This window comes from Geotrypetes seraphini, chromosome 3, assembly GCF_902459505.1.
Source record: "Geotrypetes seraphini chromosome 3, aGeoSer1.1, whole genome shotgun sequence".
Lineage (NCBI taxonomy): Eukaryota > Metazoa > Chordata > Amphibia > Gymnophiona > Dermophiidae > Geotrypetes > Geotrypetes seraphini.
This window is the reverse complement of record NC_047086.1, coordinates 272,820,069-272,842,141: the sequence shown is the minus strand read 5'-3', so window position 1 is coordinate 272,842,141 and position 22,073 is coordinate 272,820,069. Positions and strand designations below refer to the sequence as shown.

The following is a 22,073-nucleotide window of genomic DNA, read 5'->3' as shown; positions in this document are numbered from 1 at the left end:
CAGGTCAGAGGCTGAGAACTACAGACCAGTGAGTCTCACATCTATAGTGAGCAAACTAATGGAAACCCTAATCAAATACCAATTAGATAAGATCCTGGATGAGGAGAATCTACGGGATCCCCGTCAACATGGATTTACCAAGGGGAAATCCTGCCAATCCAACTTGATCAGCTTCTTTGACTGGGTGACGGGGAAGCTCGATGTTGGAGAGTTCTTGGACATTGTATACTTGGACTTCAGCAAAGCGTTTGATAGTGTCCCACACCGCAGGTTGTTGTGCAAAATGAGTTCTATAGGATTAGGTGACACTTTGACAAAATGGGTTGGGGACTGGCTTGGTGGTAGGCTTCAGAGGGTGGTGGTGAACGTCACCCCCTCCGTAACGACGGCAGTGATCAGCGGAGTGCCACAGGGCTCGGTCTTAGGCCCGATCCTTTTCAATATCTTTATAAGGGACTTGGCTGAGGGGCTTCGCGGTAAAATAACGTTATTCGCCGATGACGCCAAACTATGTAATATAACAAGCAAAAGCACAACGAACAATATGAAACACGACCTACTCCTATTGGAGCAATGGTCAAGGACCTGGCAACTGAGTTTCAATGCCAAGAAATGCAAAGTCATGCACCTCGGCAGTCAAAATCCATGCGAGACTTACACCCTAAATGGCGAGATCCTAGCAAGGACTGTTGCAGAACGGGACTTAGGGGTGATCATCAGTGAAGACATGAAGACTGCCAATCAAGTGGAGTGGGCTTCATCTAAGGCTAGGCAGATCATAGGATGTATACGTAGGAGTTTTGTCAGCCGTAAGCCTGAAGTCATTATGCCGTTGTATAGATCCATGGTGAGGCCCCATCTGGAATATTGCGTGCAATTCTGGAGGCCTCATTACCGCAAGGATGTACTGAGGCTGGAGTCAGTCCAGCGAATGACCACCCGGATGGTCTCGGGACTCAAGGATCTCCTGTACGAGGAACGGCTGGATAAATTGCGGCTATACTCACTCGAGAACGCAGAGAGAGGGGAGATATGATCGAGACGTTCAAGTACCTCACGGGCCGTATCGAGGCAGAAGAGGATATCTTCTTTTTCAAAGGTCCGACAGCGACAAGAGGACATCCATGGAAAATCAGGGGGGAAGTTGCACGGCGACACCAGGAAATACTTTTTCACCGAAAGAGTGGTTGATCGCTGGAATAGACTTCCACTTCAGGTGATCGAGGCAAGCAGCGTGCCTGATTTTAAGAAGAAATGGGATCGTCACGTGGGATCTCTGCACAGAGTTAAATAGGGGAGGGTCATTGGGATGGGCAGACTAGATGGGCCGCGGCCCTTATCTGCCGTCTTTTTCAATGTTTCTATGTCTATGTTTCTAAACCTGTCGCTTCCTCCTCTATATTACCAAAATCCATCCTCTCCTCTCTGAACACACTACCAAAACACTTATCCACGCACTTATCACCTCGCGCTTAGACTACTGCAATGTATCTCTCTTCACTTATTTCCCCCTATGCTCCTCCCCATGAACTCCGTTCATCGGGCAAGCCCCTCTTATCTGTACCCTTTTCTTCCACTGCCAACTCCAGACTCCGTCCCTTCTTTCTTGCAGCACCATATGCCTGGAACAGGCTGCCTGAATAAATACGTCATTCTCCATCCCTAGCAGTATTCAAATCCAAGCTAAAAGTCCACTTTTTTGAAACTGCTTTCAACTCTTAATTTCCACTCACCGTTGCCTGATGCCTATACCCACTGTATCATTTCCTCTACCATAATCTCCCCAACCCTAAGATGTTTTGTCTGTCTAATTAGATTGTTAGCTCTTCTGAGCAGGAACTGTCTGTGTTAAATGTACAGCGCTGCATACACCTTTCAGCACTATAGAAATGATAAATAGTAATAGTACAGTGGATCAGTGACTTAAATTCCATCCAAGTTTCACCTAAAATGCAGAGGGGCCCACTTAATAGCTGCACTCTCGTATTGTTTGACGTGCATCGTGAGGAAACCTTTCTTATAATTTGCTTGGTGTTCCTTAAATTGAACTTCTGGCTGTGAATATATCTATCTATCTTAGAATGTTAATTATTCAAAAGTTTATAAATTGCTTTTCTTGGAATCCCCTACACAGCAGTTGTAAAATAGTAACCCAAAACAAATTACATCAATTCAGTTACATAAATATTAAAAATATTCTCCCATCTCCATTGCATACAGCCCACTGTTTTCGTCTGTTACTCCTCTCTGATAGCAAATGTTTACTGAAGATTAACCGTGAGAATTTGCGAGAGCTAGTCAAGAAGCTGCTCAGCGTCAAGCAGCAGCACCAAAACGCACTCCTGCTCAGTGGCTGAAAAATCTCAATCTCACGGCAGCCACCAATGGTTAGCAGCAGGGCAGGAGTGCAGAAAGCTTGCTAATACTCACTGTACCTCTGGACCACCAGGGATCAGCAGAGGAGGTACGAGGACAGGGCAGGGAGGGGGATGGGTGCTGAGTGACGGGGAGGGAGGGAGGCTGGGTGCAGAGCCTGACAGGAAAGAGAGGGAAGGGGGCTGGATGCAATGCCTGACAAGGGAGGGAGGGAAGGAGGCTGGGTGCAGAGCCTGACAGGGCAGGACACTTGAATATTAGGCCACCCAACTTATATTCGAGTCAACCATTTTGCCTCCTTTTGGGGTCTTGACATGTATTCGGATCGACTTATATTCTAGCATATACTGAAACAAAAAAACTGAACAAGCCAAATTTACTACAGAATTCTACATAGAAAAACTGTGCTATCAGAATTCCTTGGTCACACACACACAACACAAATGCCAAATCCATAATAGCTGACCAAAAATTATAAACATATAGTAAATTAAACCGAAATCCCAAGAAGCCAACCTTTAATGTAGTAAACACCAAAGAAATAGATCCATTAGCTCCTATATTGTGCAAAACAAAGATCACACATGGCAGGAATAGTGTTGGGGGAGTGCATCTAGGGCAACTGCCCCTTAGCCAGAAAGAGCCCTAAGTCTGCTGGAAGCTGAAGAAATTACAGTCTAGTAATGGGCTTTGTAGTCCCCAATTATGTTTAATACCAGCTCTGGCAGGATCCAGATTTCAAATCTGATATATTCTAATCACAAAATAGAAAATAACATTTTTTTTTTACCTTTTGTTGTCTCGTCATTTTATTCTTCAAATCATGTTGATCTCAGGCTTTGTTTTCTGTTTTCTTCTGCCTTCTCTTAACTCACTTGCCAGGGTCTCCTGACCATTTGACATTCTTTCTTTCTCCATTCTCACCATCTATCCTCTATCTCTTTGTATGTATTGTTCCCCATGTTCAGTGTCTCCCTTCTCTGACTCCTTCTAGTATTTCCTCTGTGCCCACCTCCCTGCCTTCATCATCATTCTATGATCCCTTCCCCCTGTGTTCAGTATCATTTCTCTATTTCCCTATGCCCTCCCTAAGTCCAGCATCCTCTTTCATATTCTCCCTCATGTCTAGCCATCTTCCCTCTGTGTCCATATACTACCCCATGCAGCATTCCCCTTTGTGTCCCTGTTCCTGTGCTCAGGAGTAATGTAAGAAAATACTTATTTACAGAAAGAGTGGTAGATGCGTGGAATAGTCTCCCGATGGAGGTGGTGGAAATGAAAACTGTATCTGAATTCAAGATAGCATAGAAACAGGCATGTGGGATCTTTTAGGGAGAAGAGGAGATAGCGGAAGATGGATGTTTCTATCCATACTCATCTCCCCTCTTTTTGTATATCTCCCTGTGTCCAGCTTCTACCCTCTTTTTACTCCCTTACACCAATGTGTCACACACACTCTTTCCTCCCTCCGCTATGTTCTATATTTCACTCCCTCTTCCTTCATCCCCTTGGTTCAACTTCTGTCTCCTCCTCCCTGCAGGTCCTGCCCCCTCCCATGGATCCAATACCTTTATCCCCTCCCTTCAGCACCCAGCTCCCTTTCCTCTAGCTCCAATACCCCCACCACATGAGTCCAGCACCTCTTTCCCCCAGTCCTCAGACCAGATCTAGCACCTGTCTCCCTTCTCTTCAGCTCCAGCTCTGAAGCCAGCCAGTCAGCACCCTCCCCCCATGGATCCAGCAGTCCAAACAACCCCCACCTTTTGCATTCAGCAGTAACTCCCTACGATCACGGATTCAGCAGCCCCTCCCCAATTGCAAGTCCAGCAACACAAACAAACCCTGCCCCATGGTTAAAAAACAGCAAAAAAACAAACAACAAAATCTGTGACTTCTCTACTGTGTCGGCCCCTTTGCGTCTCTCACCTCAGGCCTACCAGTACCTTAGATGCTTCAGCGATCGAAGAAACAACATCACAGACCTGATCCGGGGACTTCCTTCATCCAAGTCTCTCCTTCCAATGTAAAGTCTGGTTTCACAAAACCGGAAGTTACACTGGAAGGAGGGTCTCGGCTGAAGGAAGGCCCCGGAGTAGGCCTATAATGTTGTTTCTTTGGCACTGGTAAGCCCAGGGCGGATGGGGAGGGAGGTGCAAAGGGGCCGACCCAATAGGGGAGTCACAGGTTTGTTTTCTGGGGGGATGGAGGAGAGTTGCTGTTATTAAACCATGGGGCTGGGGCTGCTGGACCCGCGATCAGGAGGGTAGCTGCTGGCCCGGGGAGGGGAGGCATATAGGGGTTGACCCGAGGCAATCTAATCTTTTACTGCGGGAGCAAGGCCCTTTACTGCTCCCCTGAGGCGGTGAAAAGCCTTTCTCCCAAACCTGTGGCAAACGGGCCAAATTTTCCGTTCCTGTGGTTTTGCCGCGGGAACAGGTATCTGTGTCATTCTGTAATATCTACAGGAAATGCAATATTATTTGCTTCACATGAAACTTACAAACATTTGTAAGATATATTACACAATCGCATGCTCACTGTTTACTGTAAGGATATTGATGATTGCGCCTTTTTAGAAACATAAACATCTATCAACCAATGAACAGGTTTTGAAAACATTAGACTATTTGTCTCATGTTGAAACTAACAGCAGTGAAAAATGGTAGTTTATTAAAATTTCATAAAACTTGGAAAGTTTACTTACAATGCGGGTACTCTCCACTATGAACTAAGGGAGAGGATATAGTGTGTGAGCTATGAAAATATAATTTATTCTGTTAATGGATAGATGTCTTGGTGACTCAGAATTGATATTTGGTTTTCTGTTGGGCTAGGAATTGGGGATGGAATGGGTATTCTGTTAGAGTTAATGTGATTGCTGTGTATCCGCTTTTGGTTTCAGTATTATTTGATAATTTGAAATATGAATAAAAGATAAAAAAAACAAAAGATTAACCAGATAACATGTAAAAGTCACAAAAGGTGTCTGGCTGTTTTTCTAACTTCTCCTTAGCTCTTGTATTTCCTGTTGCTCAATCATATTTGTGAAATATCTCTTTTTCTAGCGGTTGTGGGATATTTAATGTAGTTTTGCTTTACTTCTTTTTTTTTTTTTTTTAAAGTTGAAACAATGATTTTATTTTCAATTCAGTGATCGAAATGTGTCAGTTTTGAGAATTTATAATCTGCTGTCTATATATCATATGACATTGTGTTGTTTGGAACTCTTTTAATACCCAAGAGTCCAATTGATGCAAATAAGAATAGATTACTTTTAATCATGATAGGAGTTGCTATGCAGTTAGTCACGAAAAATTGGGATAGGCTAAATTATAACTTTTGCCAAGTTTATAAGTTTGAATGTATGATTTCATTACAATTGGGACAATATAATAAATTTTTGGGCTCCATTAACAAAATTTTGTAAAAATTGATTACAGTATTTGTATTACCCTTTGATTTCTGAAGGAAGGATGGGTGGGTGGGAGGGAGGGGGGTGTACTTATCTTGTTATTTGATTGTAATTAGTGCTGTTTTATTTTTGTACCAATTATTGTTTAATCTGTTGCACTTTGTGTTGGCTGTTAAAATGAATAAAGAATTGGGGAAAAAAGGCAGATATGCAATCAGTAACAAAAATAGATAAATTTAGTTTTGCTTTACTTCTATGGAGGTATTTTTTTAGATTAGTAATGATATTTTATTGATTTTGATTCTGAAATTGGCTGGCGCCTAAAAAACTCACTGCAAATTATGTACCTTGCTTAAGGGAGTTCCTGTGCATGCAGATGGATCTTAAGGTTTTTCTGGTTTCATTACAGATGAATGTGAAGAAGTAGAACACCAGTGTCAAAAGAGCATTCAACAGCTGGAAGCTATTCTTGGAGAATCACTTCAGAGCTATTTCTGAGAGAAAGAAAATGAAATATATGTTTGTGTGAGCAAAAGAGGACTGCCAGTCTTCCTTCCCCCCTCCAATATACACACTTTGGACTGTTCATCTGAATGAGTGGTACTGGAGAATTCTCTTATTGTTATATTATGAATCACTTGAATAATCAAGTTCTCATTCTTGTTTAATACCATACTGCTCCCCCCATTCAAAGCAGCAATCAAGACCGATGCAGAAGAGGATGTGATTCAGTATATTGCCACTCTCCTCCCACTTGCCTGATCAGTGTAGGAGATGAAGGGAGAGTACTGTCTACCCAGTTCAGCCCTGAACTCCCTGTAGAAAGTCCAGAAGGAGTGGATTTTGTTCTCTTTTCCACAGCTGTAAAATTACAAACCAGAAGCCTTGATTACATAGGCAGTCCTGGACAGGTCTACTGACTTCAGTGAGGTTCCCTTTATTTATAGACTTCATTGAATTCATTGTATATCATCTATGTAACAGAAAAACAAGTGAGGATTAAGGCTTGTATGTGCGTGTACATACAATAAAGTAGTGGTCTCAAACTCGCAGCCTGCCAGGTACTATTTTGAGGCCCTCGGTATGTTTATCATAATCACAAAAGTAAAATAAAAGAGTTTCTTGATCATATGTCTCTTTAGCTATAAATTACAATATTATTTTTAAGACTTAGCCAAAAGGAAAGATTTATAAAGAGTTTTTCCTCATGCAAAATTGTCATTTCTTTAATAAGACATTAACTATTTTTTCTGTGGCCCTCCAAGTACCTACAAATCCAAAATGTGACCCTGCAAAGGGTTTGAGTTTGAGACCACTGTAATAAAGGTTGAGACCACTGTAATAAAGGTATGTATGCTTATGTCATACAATATCTTCTGTTTTTCCCTTTTCCACACACACTTGATAAGTATAAAACTTCATGGAGTACTTGGATGTAGTTTCAATTTCATTGTATTTTATTAATTTTTATGGCTATCATTTCTTCTAAAAGAGGAAGTGTGTTGCCAGTAACCTGCATTTTCATGGTGGTGTCAGAATTGTAGGAAGTCTTTCTGTGGAGCAGAAAGATTAATATTTTATTAATTGTAGTAATCAGTATAGCATCAATTCCTTACTGTACATTTGGTCCATTGAAAGTGGTGGTGGTGGTTGGCTGATTATTTTATCATATTCTGGGGCAGGGCCTAGGTTTTACTAAGGGACATTTAACCTATACTGGTCAAAATAATATGGTGTATGATGTCTCTTTTAACGTTTATTTTGTATTTGTAACATTTGGGGTCCACCTTGGCTTCCTTCCCTGTTAATGCTGAACCTTCAAACTTGGATGCCAATAAAATGTTTTATTTCTAGATTCTGTCATGTCAGTTGATTAAACTAGTTATGAGGTTATTTCAGGGGTCCCAACATGTGGTACGCATATCCCAAGAAGTACACAAGAGGACAGCAGGAGGTACACAGCGCTGGCAAGTGATCTTTTTCCCTCTTGTTTTCTCCTTCCCTTGCTGCCTCATGCCCCTGATGTCGTCTGTAATTTGCTGATGACCACCGTTACATGGCCTGTGCTGCTAAAGAAAGTGAAAGGCTGATATTCATTGGCCACTGCTACCTGATCTTCAGTTGTTCTGTCCCATCAGTGGTATCAGCAGACCATAGAGGCCCATTGAGCAAATGACAGGAGCGTGAGGCCAGCAGGCATTTGGAGGCGCTTTGAACCAGGCTGTAGAGTGCAATGGTTGTGGTCCTCAGAGCTCTGATCAGGCCAGCAGAAACAGGAGGAAAAGGATGGCTATGGGCCCAAAGCTTTTGCAGCTCTTTTGGCCATTATATTTAATAGGAGAGTGAGGAGGAAGGAGAACAGAGTAAAAGTTGGACAGGACTTGATGGGGGTGGGAGAAAAGGGAAAGTAGAAGCTGGGTGGGACTCAGGGGGAAGGGAAAAATTAGACAATAGATGGACAGGGAGGGAATAGTGGAACAGAGAAGAATCTAGATTAGGGTTACCCTATGTCTGGGTTTTCCTGGACATGTCCTCTTTTTAGCAACTGAACATCTGGGCAGTTTTGGTGATTTTCCATCATTTGTCCAGCTTTCCACCAGTTGTAGAGAAAACAGGCTGGACTCCCGCAGCACTCTTCAATGGGTTAGCAGCAGCTGGCAGCAATTCTCAGATGCTGACTCTGCCATGTTCCAACCTCCTCTGGCAATTTCCTGTTTCTCTGTGGCAAAGAGGAGGCATGCAAGTTAATAGAAGGCAGCATGTGACATTCACCCATTGAAAGTTCGCTGATGGAATGCAGAGCTGGGGCTCCTCTGGGATCAGAGTGGTCTGGTTGAGTGACATATAGAAACCTTTCCCATCATATAGTGGGAAGGCCATGCCATGGAATTTTTTGAATGTTTCTAGCAACAGTTTAGTGCAGAGGAGATGTAGTAAAATGGGCCTATGGACACAAGTCATAACCCAACATACAACTTCCCAGTATTTTCACACTTCCTCTATTCTGACCCCACCTGTAAATTCTCACAACAAAATCCCACCCCCTGTCCCGTCCCATATTCCTCCTGAACCCAGAAGTATAAGATTTCATTAAAACCCAAACCCCCTCCTACCTACTAACTGTATGTTCTCCCTCTCCCCCCAATTCACTCCTCTACTTCCCACCTCCAAATCTAAGGTAATCTTCAAACGTGTATGCCCCCTCCACTAGAGAATGACACGGGGAAAAATTTGTCCCCGACCTAGTCCCCACAGCATCCTTACAATATTTAGCTTATTCCTTCCTTATAAATCAAAGTTCTGGCTGCTGAACTAGAGAAAGAGATGTTCAGCTGGCAGGGCTTTGTTTATAAATTTTTATCAACACAACTAATATACTACTTTATCCTAAAGCAAAAAATAAATAAATAATAAATAGAAATTTTTTTTCTACCTTTGTCTGGTTTCTGCTTTCCTCATCTTTTCATTCATTTCCTTCCATCCACTTTCTGCCTTCTGTGTCTCTTCCAAATGCTCTGTTACTGTGCCTCTCCCTTCCATCTCTCCCTCCCCCCCCCCCAGTTGGTCTGGCACCCATCTTCTTCCCTCCGCTCCCTCCAAAGTCTGGAATCTCTCTCTTCCCCATTTCCTTTCAGCATCTGTTCCTCTCCACCTTCCATCCCTCTCACCCTTCCCCAGCTCCCTTCATTGTCTTATTCCCACTCTCTCTTCCCCATTTCCCTTCAACATCTGTTCCTCTCCACCTCACCTTCCCCAGTTCCCTTCTACGTCTGTTCCTTCCCATCCCACCTTTCCTCCTTCCTGCCCCTTACCTTCGTGGCGGGCAATTTCTAAATTTGCTTCCTACGAGCAGCCGGAGCGTTGAAGTTGCATGTGGCTGCAGGAAAGGTCGTCTCTGATGCAACTTCAGTTTATAATCGGATTGGTTTATATTCAAATATATACAGTATCTCCAGGTGGCAGCAGTGGCATTGTGAACATGAGTTAGCACACAGACCTTTTAGGGTCATAATAGGCTCAGACTATATTATAAAATAGCCATCTCAGCCAAGCTGAGAGAAATACATTGTGCCACCCTGTGCTATTCATATTAGCTAAGTAGGTCAAAATTAAAAGAAAAAAATGGTTGCTTTCTTTCCGCAATCAACAATTCCACCAGGAGTATGTATATTCAAGCAGATGTGATTGTTATTCTGCACAGGTAAGGGAGAACTACTGACTACTTTCCTTTTGGTTCCTTACAGTATTACTGGCTACCTAAAGGGCAGTCATCTTCACCCATGCTCACAAAGACCCTGGCATGCTGGACCTAGACATGAATATGAAGGGATAAAAAATTAGCCTACACTGGCTGTGACTCAAGCTGCTTTACTGGAAATTGAGCTTCAGGTCACTAGTCCATCAGGGTGGCCTGAATTCCCTACAAGGATGATGAGCTTAGGCTCCAGGAGGAAGGGAGGATAACTGCTGAGGCCACCTTCAGACATACAGCTCTTCAGCCCTCAGTCCACTGACAGCTCAGGCAGCCATCTGGGTCTCCGTACTAAATTACTGAGAGATGAAAGATAGAGGGTTACAAAGAGGATGAAAAAAACAGAGACCAAATGTTTGAATTAAAAAGCCCTTTGTCTACAACTAATCTGTTTTATTATTGATATAATATAGGCTGTTCAAAGAGTTATTGATCTCCAATGTTTGATGTACTAGCAAACTACTAACAGTGTGTGTTAACATGCATTATCTCTCTGCATAAAAATGTAACCTGCAGCAAATAAACTTTTATCCCAGGACAAGCAGGCAGGTATTCTCACAAGTGGGTGTCGTGATCCAACGGAGTCCCCAATGCAGACGCCTCACAAGCAGTGTTGCTTGAAGAAACTCGAAGTTTTGAGTCGCCCGCACCACGCATGCGCTAGTGCTTTCCTGCCCAGCGCAGGGCGCGTCTCCTCAGTTCTTACTTTTCCGCGGAGCCGAGAAGTCCGTCTTCGACTCTCTGCGTGAAGTTTCTTCACTTGTGCCTTCTTAAGTTCGCGGTTTTGGGTTAATTTTCTCACAATCGCTGATTTTCGTCGTGTTTTGTTGTTTTTCAAAAAAAAAAATTTTCTTCCATCCATTCGAGCCCTGCAGCTTTGATCTTGCGGCGGAGCTCTTCCGGCCTATGTCCCGGCCTGCTACCGGATTTAAAAAGTGTTCCAAGTGCCAACGCGTGATTTCACTGATGGACCCTCATCGACGCTGTCTTCGGTGTCTTGGGCCTCAACACCTCCCGAAATCGTGACGGCCTTGCTCAACACTTACAGCCCGTGCTTTCAAGCGTCGTTGCCTCTTGTGGGAGCAGCTTTACAGCATGGAGTCTTCGACAGAGCTTTCGTCATCGAAGGGTGCTTCACCTTCGACCTCATCCGAAGCTCTCCAGCCTTCCACGTCTGCTGCTCTGAGCCTCATCAAATCTGCTTTGTTAGTACCGGCTCAGCCTTCGACGCCGGCTGCGGTGCTTTCCTCTGTCTCTTCAGGTCAGATAGCGCAGCAGCCCATTCCCCCGGTAGTGCTCAAAGTGCCCAAGACTTCTAAGTCCAAGCACTCTCACACTGCCTCGAGGGAGCACGAAGCCCGTGCAATTGGTCCCATTGCTGACGCAGATCCATCCTTGCCGGCTTCGTTCCAGACCTTGCTTGAGAAGCAATTCATTCAGCTCTTTACCACAATGGGGCCGAAGCTTCTCTCTCAACTCCAGCCTGGGCATGCGGAGGTCTCCCGCGAGGTCGAGCCACCTCCTGTGTCTCAGCCGTACGCACACTCTACAGGGAGCAGAGTCTCTGCGAGTGTCTGGTCTGGCATCGATGCATGCATCGCAAGGAGCAGAGTATTTGCTCATGCCTCCTTTGAAACTGATTCACTCGATGCAAGGAGTAGAGTCTTTGTGAGTGCCTCCATTGGAACCGATCCACTCGATGCAATGGCTCGAGTCTTTGCGAGTGCCTCGTGGTGCTTCCAGCCATCCACCTCTGCTTCATTCCTCCGCTTCATAGAAACATAGAAGATGACGGCAGAAAAGGGCTACAGCCCATCAAGTCTGCCCACTCTGCTTACCCACCCCCTGTCTATGCCCTAATGACCCAATTTCCTTATCTTGACCCTCGTAGGGATCCCACATGGGTATCCCATTTATTCTTAAAGTCTGGCACGCTGTCTGCCTCGATCATCTGCACTGGAAGCTTGTTCCAATGATCAACCACTCTCTCTGTGAAGAAATACTTTCTGGTGTCGCCATGAAATTTTCCCCCCTGAGTTTGAGCGGGTGCCCTCTTGTGGCCGAGGGTCCCTTGAGAAAGAAAATATCATCTTCCACTTCGACACGTCCCGTGAGGTACTTAAATGTTTCGATCATGTCTCCCCTCTCCCTACGTTCCTCGAGAGTGTAGAGCTGCAATTTGTTCAGTCTCTCTTCATACAAGAGACCCTTGAGCCCCGAGATCATCCTGGTGGCCGTCCGCTGAACCGATTCAATTCTGCGCACATCTTTACTGTAATGTGGCCTCCAGAATTGCACACAGTACTCCAGATGAAGTCTCACCATGGCCCTGTACAACGGCATTATGACTTCAGGCTTTCGGCTGACGAAACTTCTATTGAAACAACCCAATATCTGCCTTGCCTTAGATAAAGCCTTCTCCACTTGATTGGCAGTTTTCATGTCTGCACTGATGATTACTCCTAAATCTCGTTCTGTTGAAGTCCTAGTTAAAGTTTCTCCGTTCAAGAAGTACGTCCAGCATGGATTTCCGCTTCCGAGGTGCATGACCTTACATTTCTTAGCATTGAAGCCTAGCTGCCAGGTTGAGGACCAACTTTCCAATGTAAGCAGGTCCTGCGCCATATAATTCTGTAAACTGCATTCACTTACTATATTACATAGTTTGGCGTCATCGGCGAATAGTGTTATTTTACCTTGAAGCCCTTGAGTCAGATCCCCTATGAATATGTTGAAAAGGAGTGGACCCAGGATCGAGCCCTGCGGCACTCCACTGGTCACCTCCGATGTTTTAGAGAGGGTACCATTAACCATCACCCTCTGAAGTCTGCCACTCAGCCAATCATTGACCCATGCAGTTAGTGTCTTTCCTAACCCCATCGATTCCATCTTGCTTAGCAGCCTGCGGTGTGGGACACTGTCAAAAGCTTTACTGAAGTCCAGGTACACGATGTCCAAAGACTCTCCCAAGTCCAACTTTCTTGTTACCCAGTCAAAGAAGCTGACGAGATTGGATTGGCAGGACCTACCCTTGGTGAATCCATGCTGACTGGGATCCCGAAGATTCCCTTCATTCAAGATCGTGTCCAATTTGCTTTTAATTAGTGTTTCCATGAGTTTGCACACTATTGATGTGAGACTCACCGGTCTATAATTCGCAGCCTCTGCCCTGCAACCCTTTTTATGCAGAGGAACGACATTAGCTAATTTCCAGTCCAGGGGAACTTTCCCCTTACTTAGGGAGAGAGTGAATAGCTCAGCCAACGGTTTCGCCAGGAGCACTCTTGGGTGCAAATTGTCTGGTCCCATGGCTTTGTTCACCTTGAGTCTTGCCAGTTCACTGTAAACTTCACCTGGTGTGAACTCAAAATTCTGAAACGGGTCTTCTGTGCTTTGTGTTGCGTTCAACTGCGGAACATGTCCCGGTGCCTAACAGGTGAAGACTGAGCAGAAGTATTCATTCAGTAGTTCGGGATCTGCTTCCACGTAACTTTGTTCCGGTCTTCTAAGGCGTACTATCCCGCCTGTGTTCCTTTTTCTGTCACTAAAATACCTGAAGAAGGATTTGTCCCCCTTTTTAATGTTTTTTGCCAGAATTTCTTCCACTCGAAGTTTTGCCTCCCTAACTGCCATTTTGACCGCTGTAGACCTGGTCCTATATTCTACCTTTGCCTCTCTTTTCTCCGTGCGCTTGGAGAGAAACGCTTTTTTCTTCTCCTTAATGAGGTGTGAGATCTCCGTGGTGAACCATTGGGGTTTATTGTTTCTTTGTCGTTTATTTACTGATTTTATCAAGTGGCTAGTTGCTTCATGTATGGTTGATTTCAGTGTTAACCACTTAGCTTCTACATCATCGGTTATGCTTGGTCCTGCAGCGTCCGATGGACGAAATCTCCCATGCGAGCAAAGTCTGTGCTCCGGAAATTGAGTACCTTTGTTTTCGTGTTTGATCTAGGGAAGCCTTTCCTAAGGTTGAACCATACTATGTTGTGGTCGCTGGAGGCTAGCGTATCTCCTACTGAGACCTCTGAGATGCTTTTCCCCGTTGGTGAGTATCAGGTCGAGGATCGCCTGGGCCCTAGTGTTTGAGACGTGCTCCCTTTATGGAGGTAAGAGCCTCCTGCTACCGCTGATTGTCGCTGAAAATGAGTTCCAGTCTGCATCAGGCATATTGAAGTCCCCTAGCAGTACAGCTTCTCCTTGTAGAGTGATATTCTCTATGTCTTCAATTAATTCTGCGTCCATGTCTTGTTTTGGGGGTCTGTATACCACACCTAGATATACAGGCATTTTTCTCTGCCTCTTGCCAGGTTTACCCAGAGGGACTCCCCGGTGTACTTGACATCTGTGATCCTGGTGGTTTTGATGTCCTCTTTAATGTATAGAGCTACCCCCCCTCCTAACCTGCCCTCTCTGTCCTGACGAAGTAGATTGTAGCCCGGTATAGCCATATCCCACCCATGTGAGTCCGTGAACCAAGTTTCAGATATTGCCACCACATCTAGGTCGGCATTCCTTATTTCAGCCTCTAATTCTAGAATTTTGTTACCTAAACTGTGTGCATTGACATACATGGCCCTCCATATCTTGTGTTTGCTAAGTCTCTGTGAGGCGTATCCTACCCAAGTCGGTGTGACTCCTAAAGAACTGTTTGCAATGTGGGTACTTACCTTGGACATGGAAGCGGAGTTTCGACTCACCTCATCAAGATAATTCCTTTCTGCACTAATATGTGAATAGGTAGCCTCCCCCGACTTACCTAGTTTAAAGCCCTGTGAAGCAGGCGGGCTAGTCGGTGTCCGAAGACGTTCTTACCCCTATGGTCAGATGTAGTCCGTCTGGTCCCTGAAGTCCTTGTAGCGCTTCCCCATGGTTTAGGAATCCGAAGTTCATATCCCGGCACCATCCCTGTAGCCACTCATTCGTCCTCAGGATACGTTCATCTCTGGCTCTTCCCTTGCCTCTAACTGGGAGGATCGATGAGAAAACCACCTGTGCTCCTGTCCGCTTCAGACTCTCACCCAGTGCTCCAAAGTCTCTGGTGATGGTCTCCGGTGTGTTCCTGGCAGTGTCGATGGTTCCTATCTGGACAAGCATAGGAAAGTGGTCTCGGGGTGTGAGTAGTCTATCCAGACTTGCGGTGACATCTTGTATCCTGGCTCCAGGCAGACAGCAGACCTCCCTAGATTGCATATCCGGTCTGCAAATTGGTCCCCCGGTGCCCCTCAGCATGGAATCCCCGATGACTATTACTCTGCGCTTCTTTGGGGGGAGCCAGTCAGTTGTCCCTGGAGATGGAGCTGTGTGTTGGGCATGCTCCTGTTCCTGCTCCTGTTCCTCATCGGCAGTTCCTTCCTGAAGAATCTGGAATCTGTTCCGCAGGGTGAGTTGAGGGGTTGATGTATAGCTGCCCTGTTTGTAAGAAGAAGGAGAAGATGAAGAGATTGAAAAAGGGGGGGTCTCCTATGTTTGCTTCGAGCCCCATCCACTCTCTGGGGGCCTCAGCGAAGACACACTCGCCTTGTCTGTCGAGGCCTGCTTCCAGGCATGCCTCACCTCAATCGGAAGCAGCCTTTTCTTCAGTATTCACCACCGGCTACTTCACCTCCTCCTATGCCGGAGCTCGAGGACACGATGGGATCTTTTCCCCTATCTAGATCCCCGTCCTCATTGGATCCAGAAGCCTCGACATCCTTGAGTCCCTCTCAAGGCCCTGCTTTGGCTGACCAGCTGTCTTTTCCTTCTTTTTTCCGTCAGATGGCAGCTGATTTGGACATTCAACTGGACACTGGGTCCAAATTTTCGAAGGAGTATCTCGAGACCATGCATCTCCCTCAACTTCCTGCTGAGTCCCTCAAGCTTCCTCTTCATAAGCTGCTGGATCAGACCTTTGTCCGCTGTCTGGAGACCCCCTATTCCATCCCCACTGTTCCGGGAAAATTGGATGCCAGATACCGCACGGTTCATCATAAGGGGTTTGATGGTACCCAGCTATCCCATCAATCCCTTTTGGTGGAATCTTCATTGAAGAGGTCTCACCCCTCCCAGGTATATGCCACTGTTCCACCTGGCAGGGAGGGCAAGACAATGGACAGGTTCGGCAGGCGTATTTATCAGAACTCTATGATGACGTCCAGAGTTCTTAATTACAATTTTCATTTTATTACCTATTTTGAGTTTTTCCTGCTTGTCCTTCCCAAGTTCATGCCCTACTTGGATTCTCGAGCACATTTCGAATACCAGGAAGTCCTGGCTTCTTTGTCCCAAATCCGGTTGCAATTAATGCAGTCCTCATACAATGCCTTTGAGTTGTCTGCTTGGGCTACCGCTTGCTCGGTGGCCATGCGATGCCTTGCGTGGCTACGGACCATCGACATGGACCCCAATCTGAAGGACAGGCTGGCTAATGTCCTCTGCGTTGGTACTGACCTCTTCGATGAGACCATTGAGGCGGCAACCAAGTTTCGGACCTCGAGAAGTCGTTCCAATCTATTCTCCGTCCGAAGCCAAAGCCAGCTCCTCGTCCTTCACGCCCGCCTTTGATTTACCAGTGGCGTTTTCCACCTAAACAGGCTCCTGCCATCCGTCAGCCTGTTAAGAGGCAGCATCCGCAGAAGCAACAACAGAAGCCTCAAACCTCTGCTGTCCCCAAGGCTCCTCAGCCTTTTTGACTTTCTCCTTCAAAGCATAACGTCAGTCGTTCTGCCTTACCCCGTTTTTCCCCCTATCGGAGGTCGTCTCCATCATTTTTACCACCGATGGACGACTATTACCTCCGACCTCTGGGTCCTTTCCATTGTAAGGGAGGGATACTCTCTTCAGTTCCATCAAGTTCCTCCGGAACATCCTCCAAGAGAGTATCCTTCCTCCTCTGCCCAGACCACCCTTCTTCTTCAGGAAGCTCAGGCTTTGCTCCAGCTCCGGGCTGTCGAGCCAGTTCCTTTGGCTCAACAGAACAAGGGTTTTTACTCCTGGTACTTCCTTGTTCCGAAGAAGACAGGCGATCTCTATCCTATTTCGGATCTCAGGGAGCTCAACAAATATCTGGTCAAAGAAAATTTTCGCATGCTGACCCTGGCATCTCTGTATCCCCTCCTCGAGCAGAATGACTGGTTATGCTCTCTGGATCTCAAGGAGGCCTACACTCACATTCCCATTCATCTGGCCTCCCATCAATACCTCAGATTTCGGGTGGGACATCTTCAGCTTCAATACCGAGTGCTCCCTTTCGGCCTGGCATCGTCACCCAGATTCTTCACCAAGTATCTGGTTGTGGTGGCCGCAGCGCTCAGGAACCATGGTCTTCAGGTGTTTCCCTACCTGGACGACTGGCTCTAAAGGATTCCACGTCTCAGGGAGTCGTCCTGGCGACTCAGCGCACTATCTGGTTCCTGCAGAGTCTGGGGTTCAAAATCAACTTTCCAAAATCACATCTGCAACCTTCCCAGACTCTTCCCTTCATCGGAGCTGTTCTGGATACTATCCAACTCAGAGCGTTCCTCCCTCCACAACGTCTGGAAGCTCTTCTCCGTCTTTGTCATTCAGTGTCCTCTCGCCTGTCCATCTCGGCGAGACACATGATGGTTCTTTTGGGTCACATGGCTTCCACAGTACACGTGACTCCTTTTACCAGACTTCACCTCAGAATTCCTCAGTGGCCCTGGCATCTCAATGGATGCAGGTTTCCGACCCTCTGACTCGACACATCCAGGTCACTCCTGCTCTGACACAGTCTCTTGGCTGGTGGATGCTCTCTTCCAATCTATCCAGAGGCTTACTTTTTCACACGCCCCTCATCAGAAGGTTCTCACGACCGATTCTTAAACTTACGCTTGGGGGGCTCATCTAGATGGTCTCCGTACTCAAGGCTATTGGACCAGTGCAGATTGTCAGTGCCACATCAATCTACTGGAACTCAGGGCGATTTTCAGTGCTCTCCATGCCTTTCAGCATCTGCTTCACGACCGTGTAGTCCGCATTCGCACGGACAACCAAGTCCTCTCATTCAAAAAACTTTGGTCAAGCTGAAGTCCGGCCATGCCACCATGATTCTGATTGCTCCTCGGTGGCCCAGGCAACCTTGGTACTCCCTTCTACTTCAACTCAGCAGCAGTGAGCCCTTCCACCAGCACTGCTTACACAGCATCAGGGATCTCTGCTTCATCGCAAGCTGTGAGGGATGTTTTGGAAGCTTCACTGAAGCCTGCTACTAGACAATGCTATCACCAAAAATGGACTAGATTTTCTACTTGGTGTTTTTCTCATCATCAGGAGCCTCAACATTCCTCCTTATCTTCAGTTTTGGACTATCTTTTGCACCTTTCTCATTCTGGCCTCAAGTCTACATCGATACAAGTCCATCTGAGTGCAATTGCTGCTTTCCATCGGCCGCTTCAAGGGAAACCTCTCTCTGCTCATCCTGTGGTTTCCAGATTCATGAAAGGACTTTTCCATGTCAATCCTCCTCTCAAACCGCCTCCAGTGGTTTGGGACTTCAATATTGTTCTTTCTCAGCTTATGAAACCTCCATTTGAACCTATTGACAAGGCTCATCTGAAGTATCTCATTTGGAAAGTTATGTTTCTCATTGGCCTCACTTCTGCTCGTCGAGTTAGTGAGCTTCAAGCATTGGTTGCGGATCCACCTTTTACAGTGTTCCATCATGACAAGGTGGTTCTTCGCACTCATCCAAAATTCCTTCCTAAAGTTGTCTCGGAATTTCATCTCAATCAATCCATTGTTCTTCTAGTATTTTTTCCAAAGCCTCATTCTCATCCTGGAGAATCAGCGCTTCATACTCTGGACTGTAAGCGTGTTTTGGCTTTCTATCTGGAACGCACCAAACCACAGAGAACTGCTCCTCAACTTTTCATCTCCTTTGATCCAAACAAGTTGGGACGTCCTATCTCTAAGAGTACCATCTCCTACTGGATGGTGGCTTGTATCTCTTTCTGCTATGCCCAGGCTGGATTACCCCTTCACAGTAAAGTCACAGCCCATAAGGTCAGAGCAATGGCAGCTTCTGTAGCTTTCCTCAAATCACCTATTGAGGAAATTTGTAGAGCTGCTACATGGTCCTCAGTTCATACCTTCACTTCTCATTATTGTCTGGATGCTTTCTCCAGACGGGATGGACAGTTTGGCCAAACAGTATTGCAAAATTTATTCTCTTAAGTTGGCAACTCTCCCACCATCCCACTTTGGTTAGCTTGGAGGTCACCCACTTGTGAGAATACCTGCCTGCTTCTCCTGGGATAAAGCAATTTGGGTTGGCTTCTCTGCTAGCTATCTGAACTGAGGAGACGCTGCAGGAAAGCACTCGCGCATGCGCGGTGCGAGCGACTCTAAACTTCGAGTTTCTTCAAGCAAGACTGCTTGTGAGGCGTCCGCATCGGGGCTCCGTTGGATCACGTCACCCACTTGTGAGAATAGCTGCCTGCTGTCCCTGGATAACAACTGTTACGGTAAGTAACTGTGCTATATCGATGGCACTAGCATCCATCAACCAGCAGAAACATCCTCCTAAGATTTATATTATAAACTGATATTTCTTCTTTGCAGACAAAAATTATTAGGCACGCTAAAGTGGACTCATTTGACTGGCCTATGGCAAAATAATGCCATGTGCTTGAAAGATCCATAAATACTGTAGCAGTTAGCATTAAAGTCAAATGCAGAAAATAAAACTACCTTCTATCGACATTGGGGTTAAGTGGTTTGTGATAAGACCATCACAGCTTCACCCTGCGGCTTAAGCCATAACCCTGTGCAATGAAGAACAAGTGTCTTTGTGGTGATGCAGCTGTAGTATTCCAGGACACTCCTAACCAGTCTTGACTTAGCAACTCCTACCAGCAGTGAAGCAATGTTTAGACCAGCATCCAGATATCCCTCTCTACCCCGTGAAATGCCCTGGCAAACTGTTTAGAGTAGGGGTATCCAGCCCGCGGGCCACATGCGGCCCCAAGAAGCATTTTGTGCAGCCCCGCTCACACTCGAGGGTGATGCGGTGTTTTCTGTCTTGCCGGCACCCTCCTCCATCTTCCAGCAGTGTTCGCTGAAAGCCGCGGACAGCAGATCCTATGTGCCTCTTGCAGCTGACCCAGAAGTGTTCCCTCTGACGTCACGACATCAGAGGGAACGCTTCCAGATCAGCCGCAGGAGGCGCATGGAAGCCGCTGCAGGAAGATGGAGGAGGGCGCCGGCAAGACAGAAAACACCGAGGCACCCGGCAAGACAGTAAATACCCTCGACCATTGTTGGGGGTGCTGCCTAGGGGGGTGGAGGACATGCAGGACAGGTTGGCCCGTTTGGCCTTCACAGCTGCCTGGATGGTGATAGCCCTTCATTGGAAGAGCTCAACGGTGCCTACCCTGCTGATGATGAGAGAGAAATTGGGCTGGGTCTGTGAGCGTTATAGACTATCTGCTTTACTAACTCAGAGCTGGCAGCAATTTGAGGTGTGGGGTTGAAGGCAATGGATTGTGCTAGAACTGAGGGATGATGGGGGGAGGGGGCAGTGGTTGGTCTGTTTCTTGGATATAGGGAGCTGGGGGCTCTACTTGGTCTTCTAGGTGGTTGGGGAAGGTACCAGGGAGGGGGTTATTGAGCTGTCTCTCGGAGGGTGGGGAAGGGGGTTCTGTTTTGTTCTCTTAAAAATGTTCAACACAGTTCTTGTGCTTGGTGGGACATTGTTGTTTGGTTGTTACTTTTCAGGATATTGGGATCCTTGTGTTTTTCTTGTTTCATATCTGTGTTTAAAGAATTAAAAAAAAAAAAAAAATCAACGGGCTTAGGAACTGAGAGTTACAGACACCAGCAGCAGCAGCCCTTCAGGAGAAGGTTGAGAGGGCTGGGGGCAGTAGTGAAGGAGACAGAATGAAGGGAAAGATAGAGGGGAGCATGAGCCATAAGATGGAAGAATGGAGGGAGGGAGAAAAGGAAAGAGATGCAGAGGTGAGGGAGATAATAGAAATGGAGAATTGGGTGTCTGAAAGAGGGAAAGAGATGGTGCAATTGGGGAGAAAAAAGGGGAAGAACATACTGGGCCGAGGAAGCCTCCTGGACTTTTTTTTTTTTTAAAGTACAGAGGGGGAGGGTATTAAAAGAAGTGCTAAATTGGATGTGGGGAGAGAGCTTATAGGGACAGAAACAGATGACAGAGAGATGGTGGGCAATAGTTTGAAGGGATAAAAGTTGGACCTGTGGTGGTGTGGAGGAAGAAGGAAAGAGATACTTGAAGGGAGAACTGTTGGGAGAAATGGTGGACCTGGGGAAGGCAGACAGGCAGGGGGAGAGATGGGATGGGGCAGTTGGAAAGAGAAAGGGAGAGAAGTTGGATTTGGGGATGGAAGGGAGGGAGGGAGAAACAGGCCTGGGGATGGAAGGCAGAGAGAGGCAGCATCTCTTTTTTCCCCCTCCATTTCATTGTTCAGCATCAAGGGGGGGAGGGAAGAAGAAAAACAGAAAAGAGAGGGAGCAAAATGTTGGACCATGGGGATAGAGGAGCAGAGATGGACCCATAGGAGGGCAGGAGGGAAGAGAGCTGGGATAAGAAGATGCTAGGAGATGGAAAGAAAAGGACAGGGAATTACAGCCTGACCAGAGGAGAGATGGAGGGGGATTCTTAAAGTGGTGAGCCAGGTGGATGAGATCAAAAGGGAGATGACAAGATGAGCAACAGAGCAGTGAGTACAGTGGTAGAAATGTGGTAATGGGGAATAGACAGCAGGAAATAGGAGGCTGGGAAAGGAGTGAGATGGGAAATGGGAGAGTTAGGAACTGAGAGAAGATGAAGAATTAAGAGATAGCTGAACATTTAAAAAGAAGAAGGGTGAGAAAGAAGGCAAGATTTGAGTGGACAGAGGCAAAAAAAGAAAAGAAAAAGTTAAGAAAGCTGAAAAGGAAAAATCAATACATTGAAGACAGGCATAAGAAGGAAATGGAACGAGAGAAGAGGAGAAAAAAAATGGACAGCAGACACTGGAAAGAGAATTAGTTGAAGACAGACAAAAATCAGAAAGAGAAACTGGG

At 46.1% G+C, this 22,073-nt stretch overlaps 1 protein-coding gene across 1 annotated transcript in view; it reads left to right on the top strand.

Moving 5' to 3' along the window:
• The window catches only part of HEATR1 (HEAT repeat containing 1), a 693,629-nt gene extending 686,686 nt beyond the window's left edge, over window positions 1–6,943 (top strand). Inside the window, exon 45 of the mRNA XM_033935556.1 lies at window positions 6,198–6,943. Within this exon, the coding sequence (XP_033791447.1) occupies window positions 6,198–6,286 (89 nt within the window). The 3' untranslated portion in view covers window positions 6,287–6,943. The remainder of the gene's footprint in view (window positions 1–6,197) is intronic.
• Window positions 6,944–22,073: the final 15,130 nt, after the last annotated feature.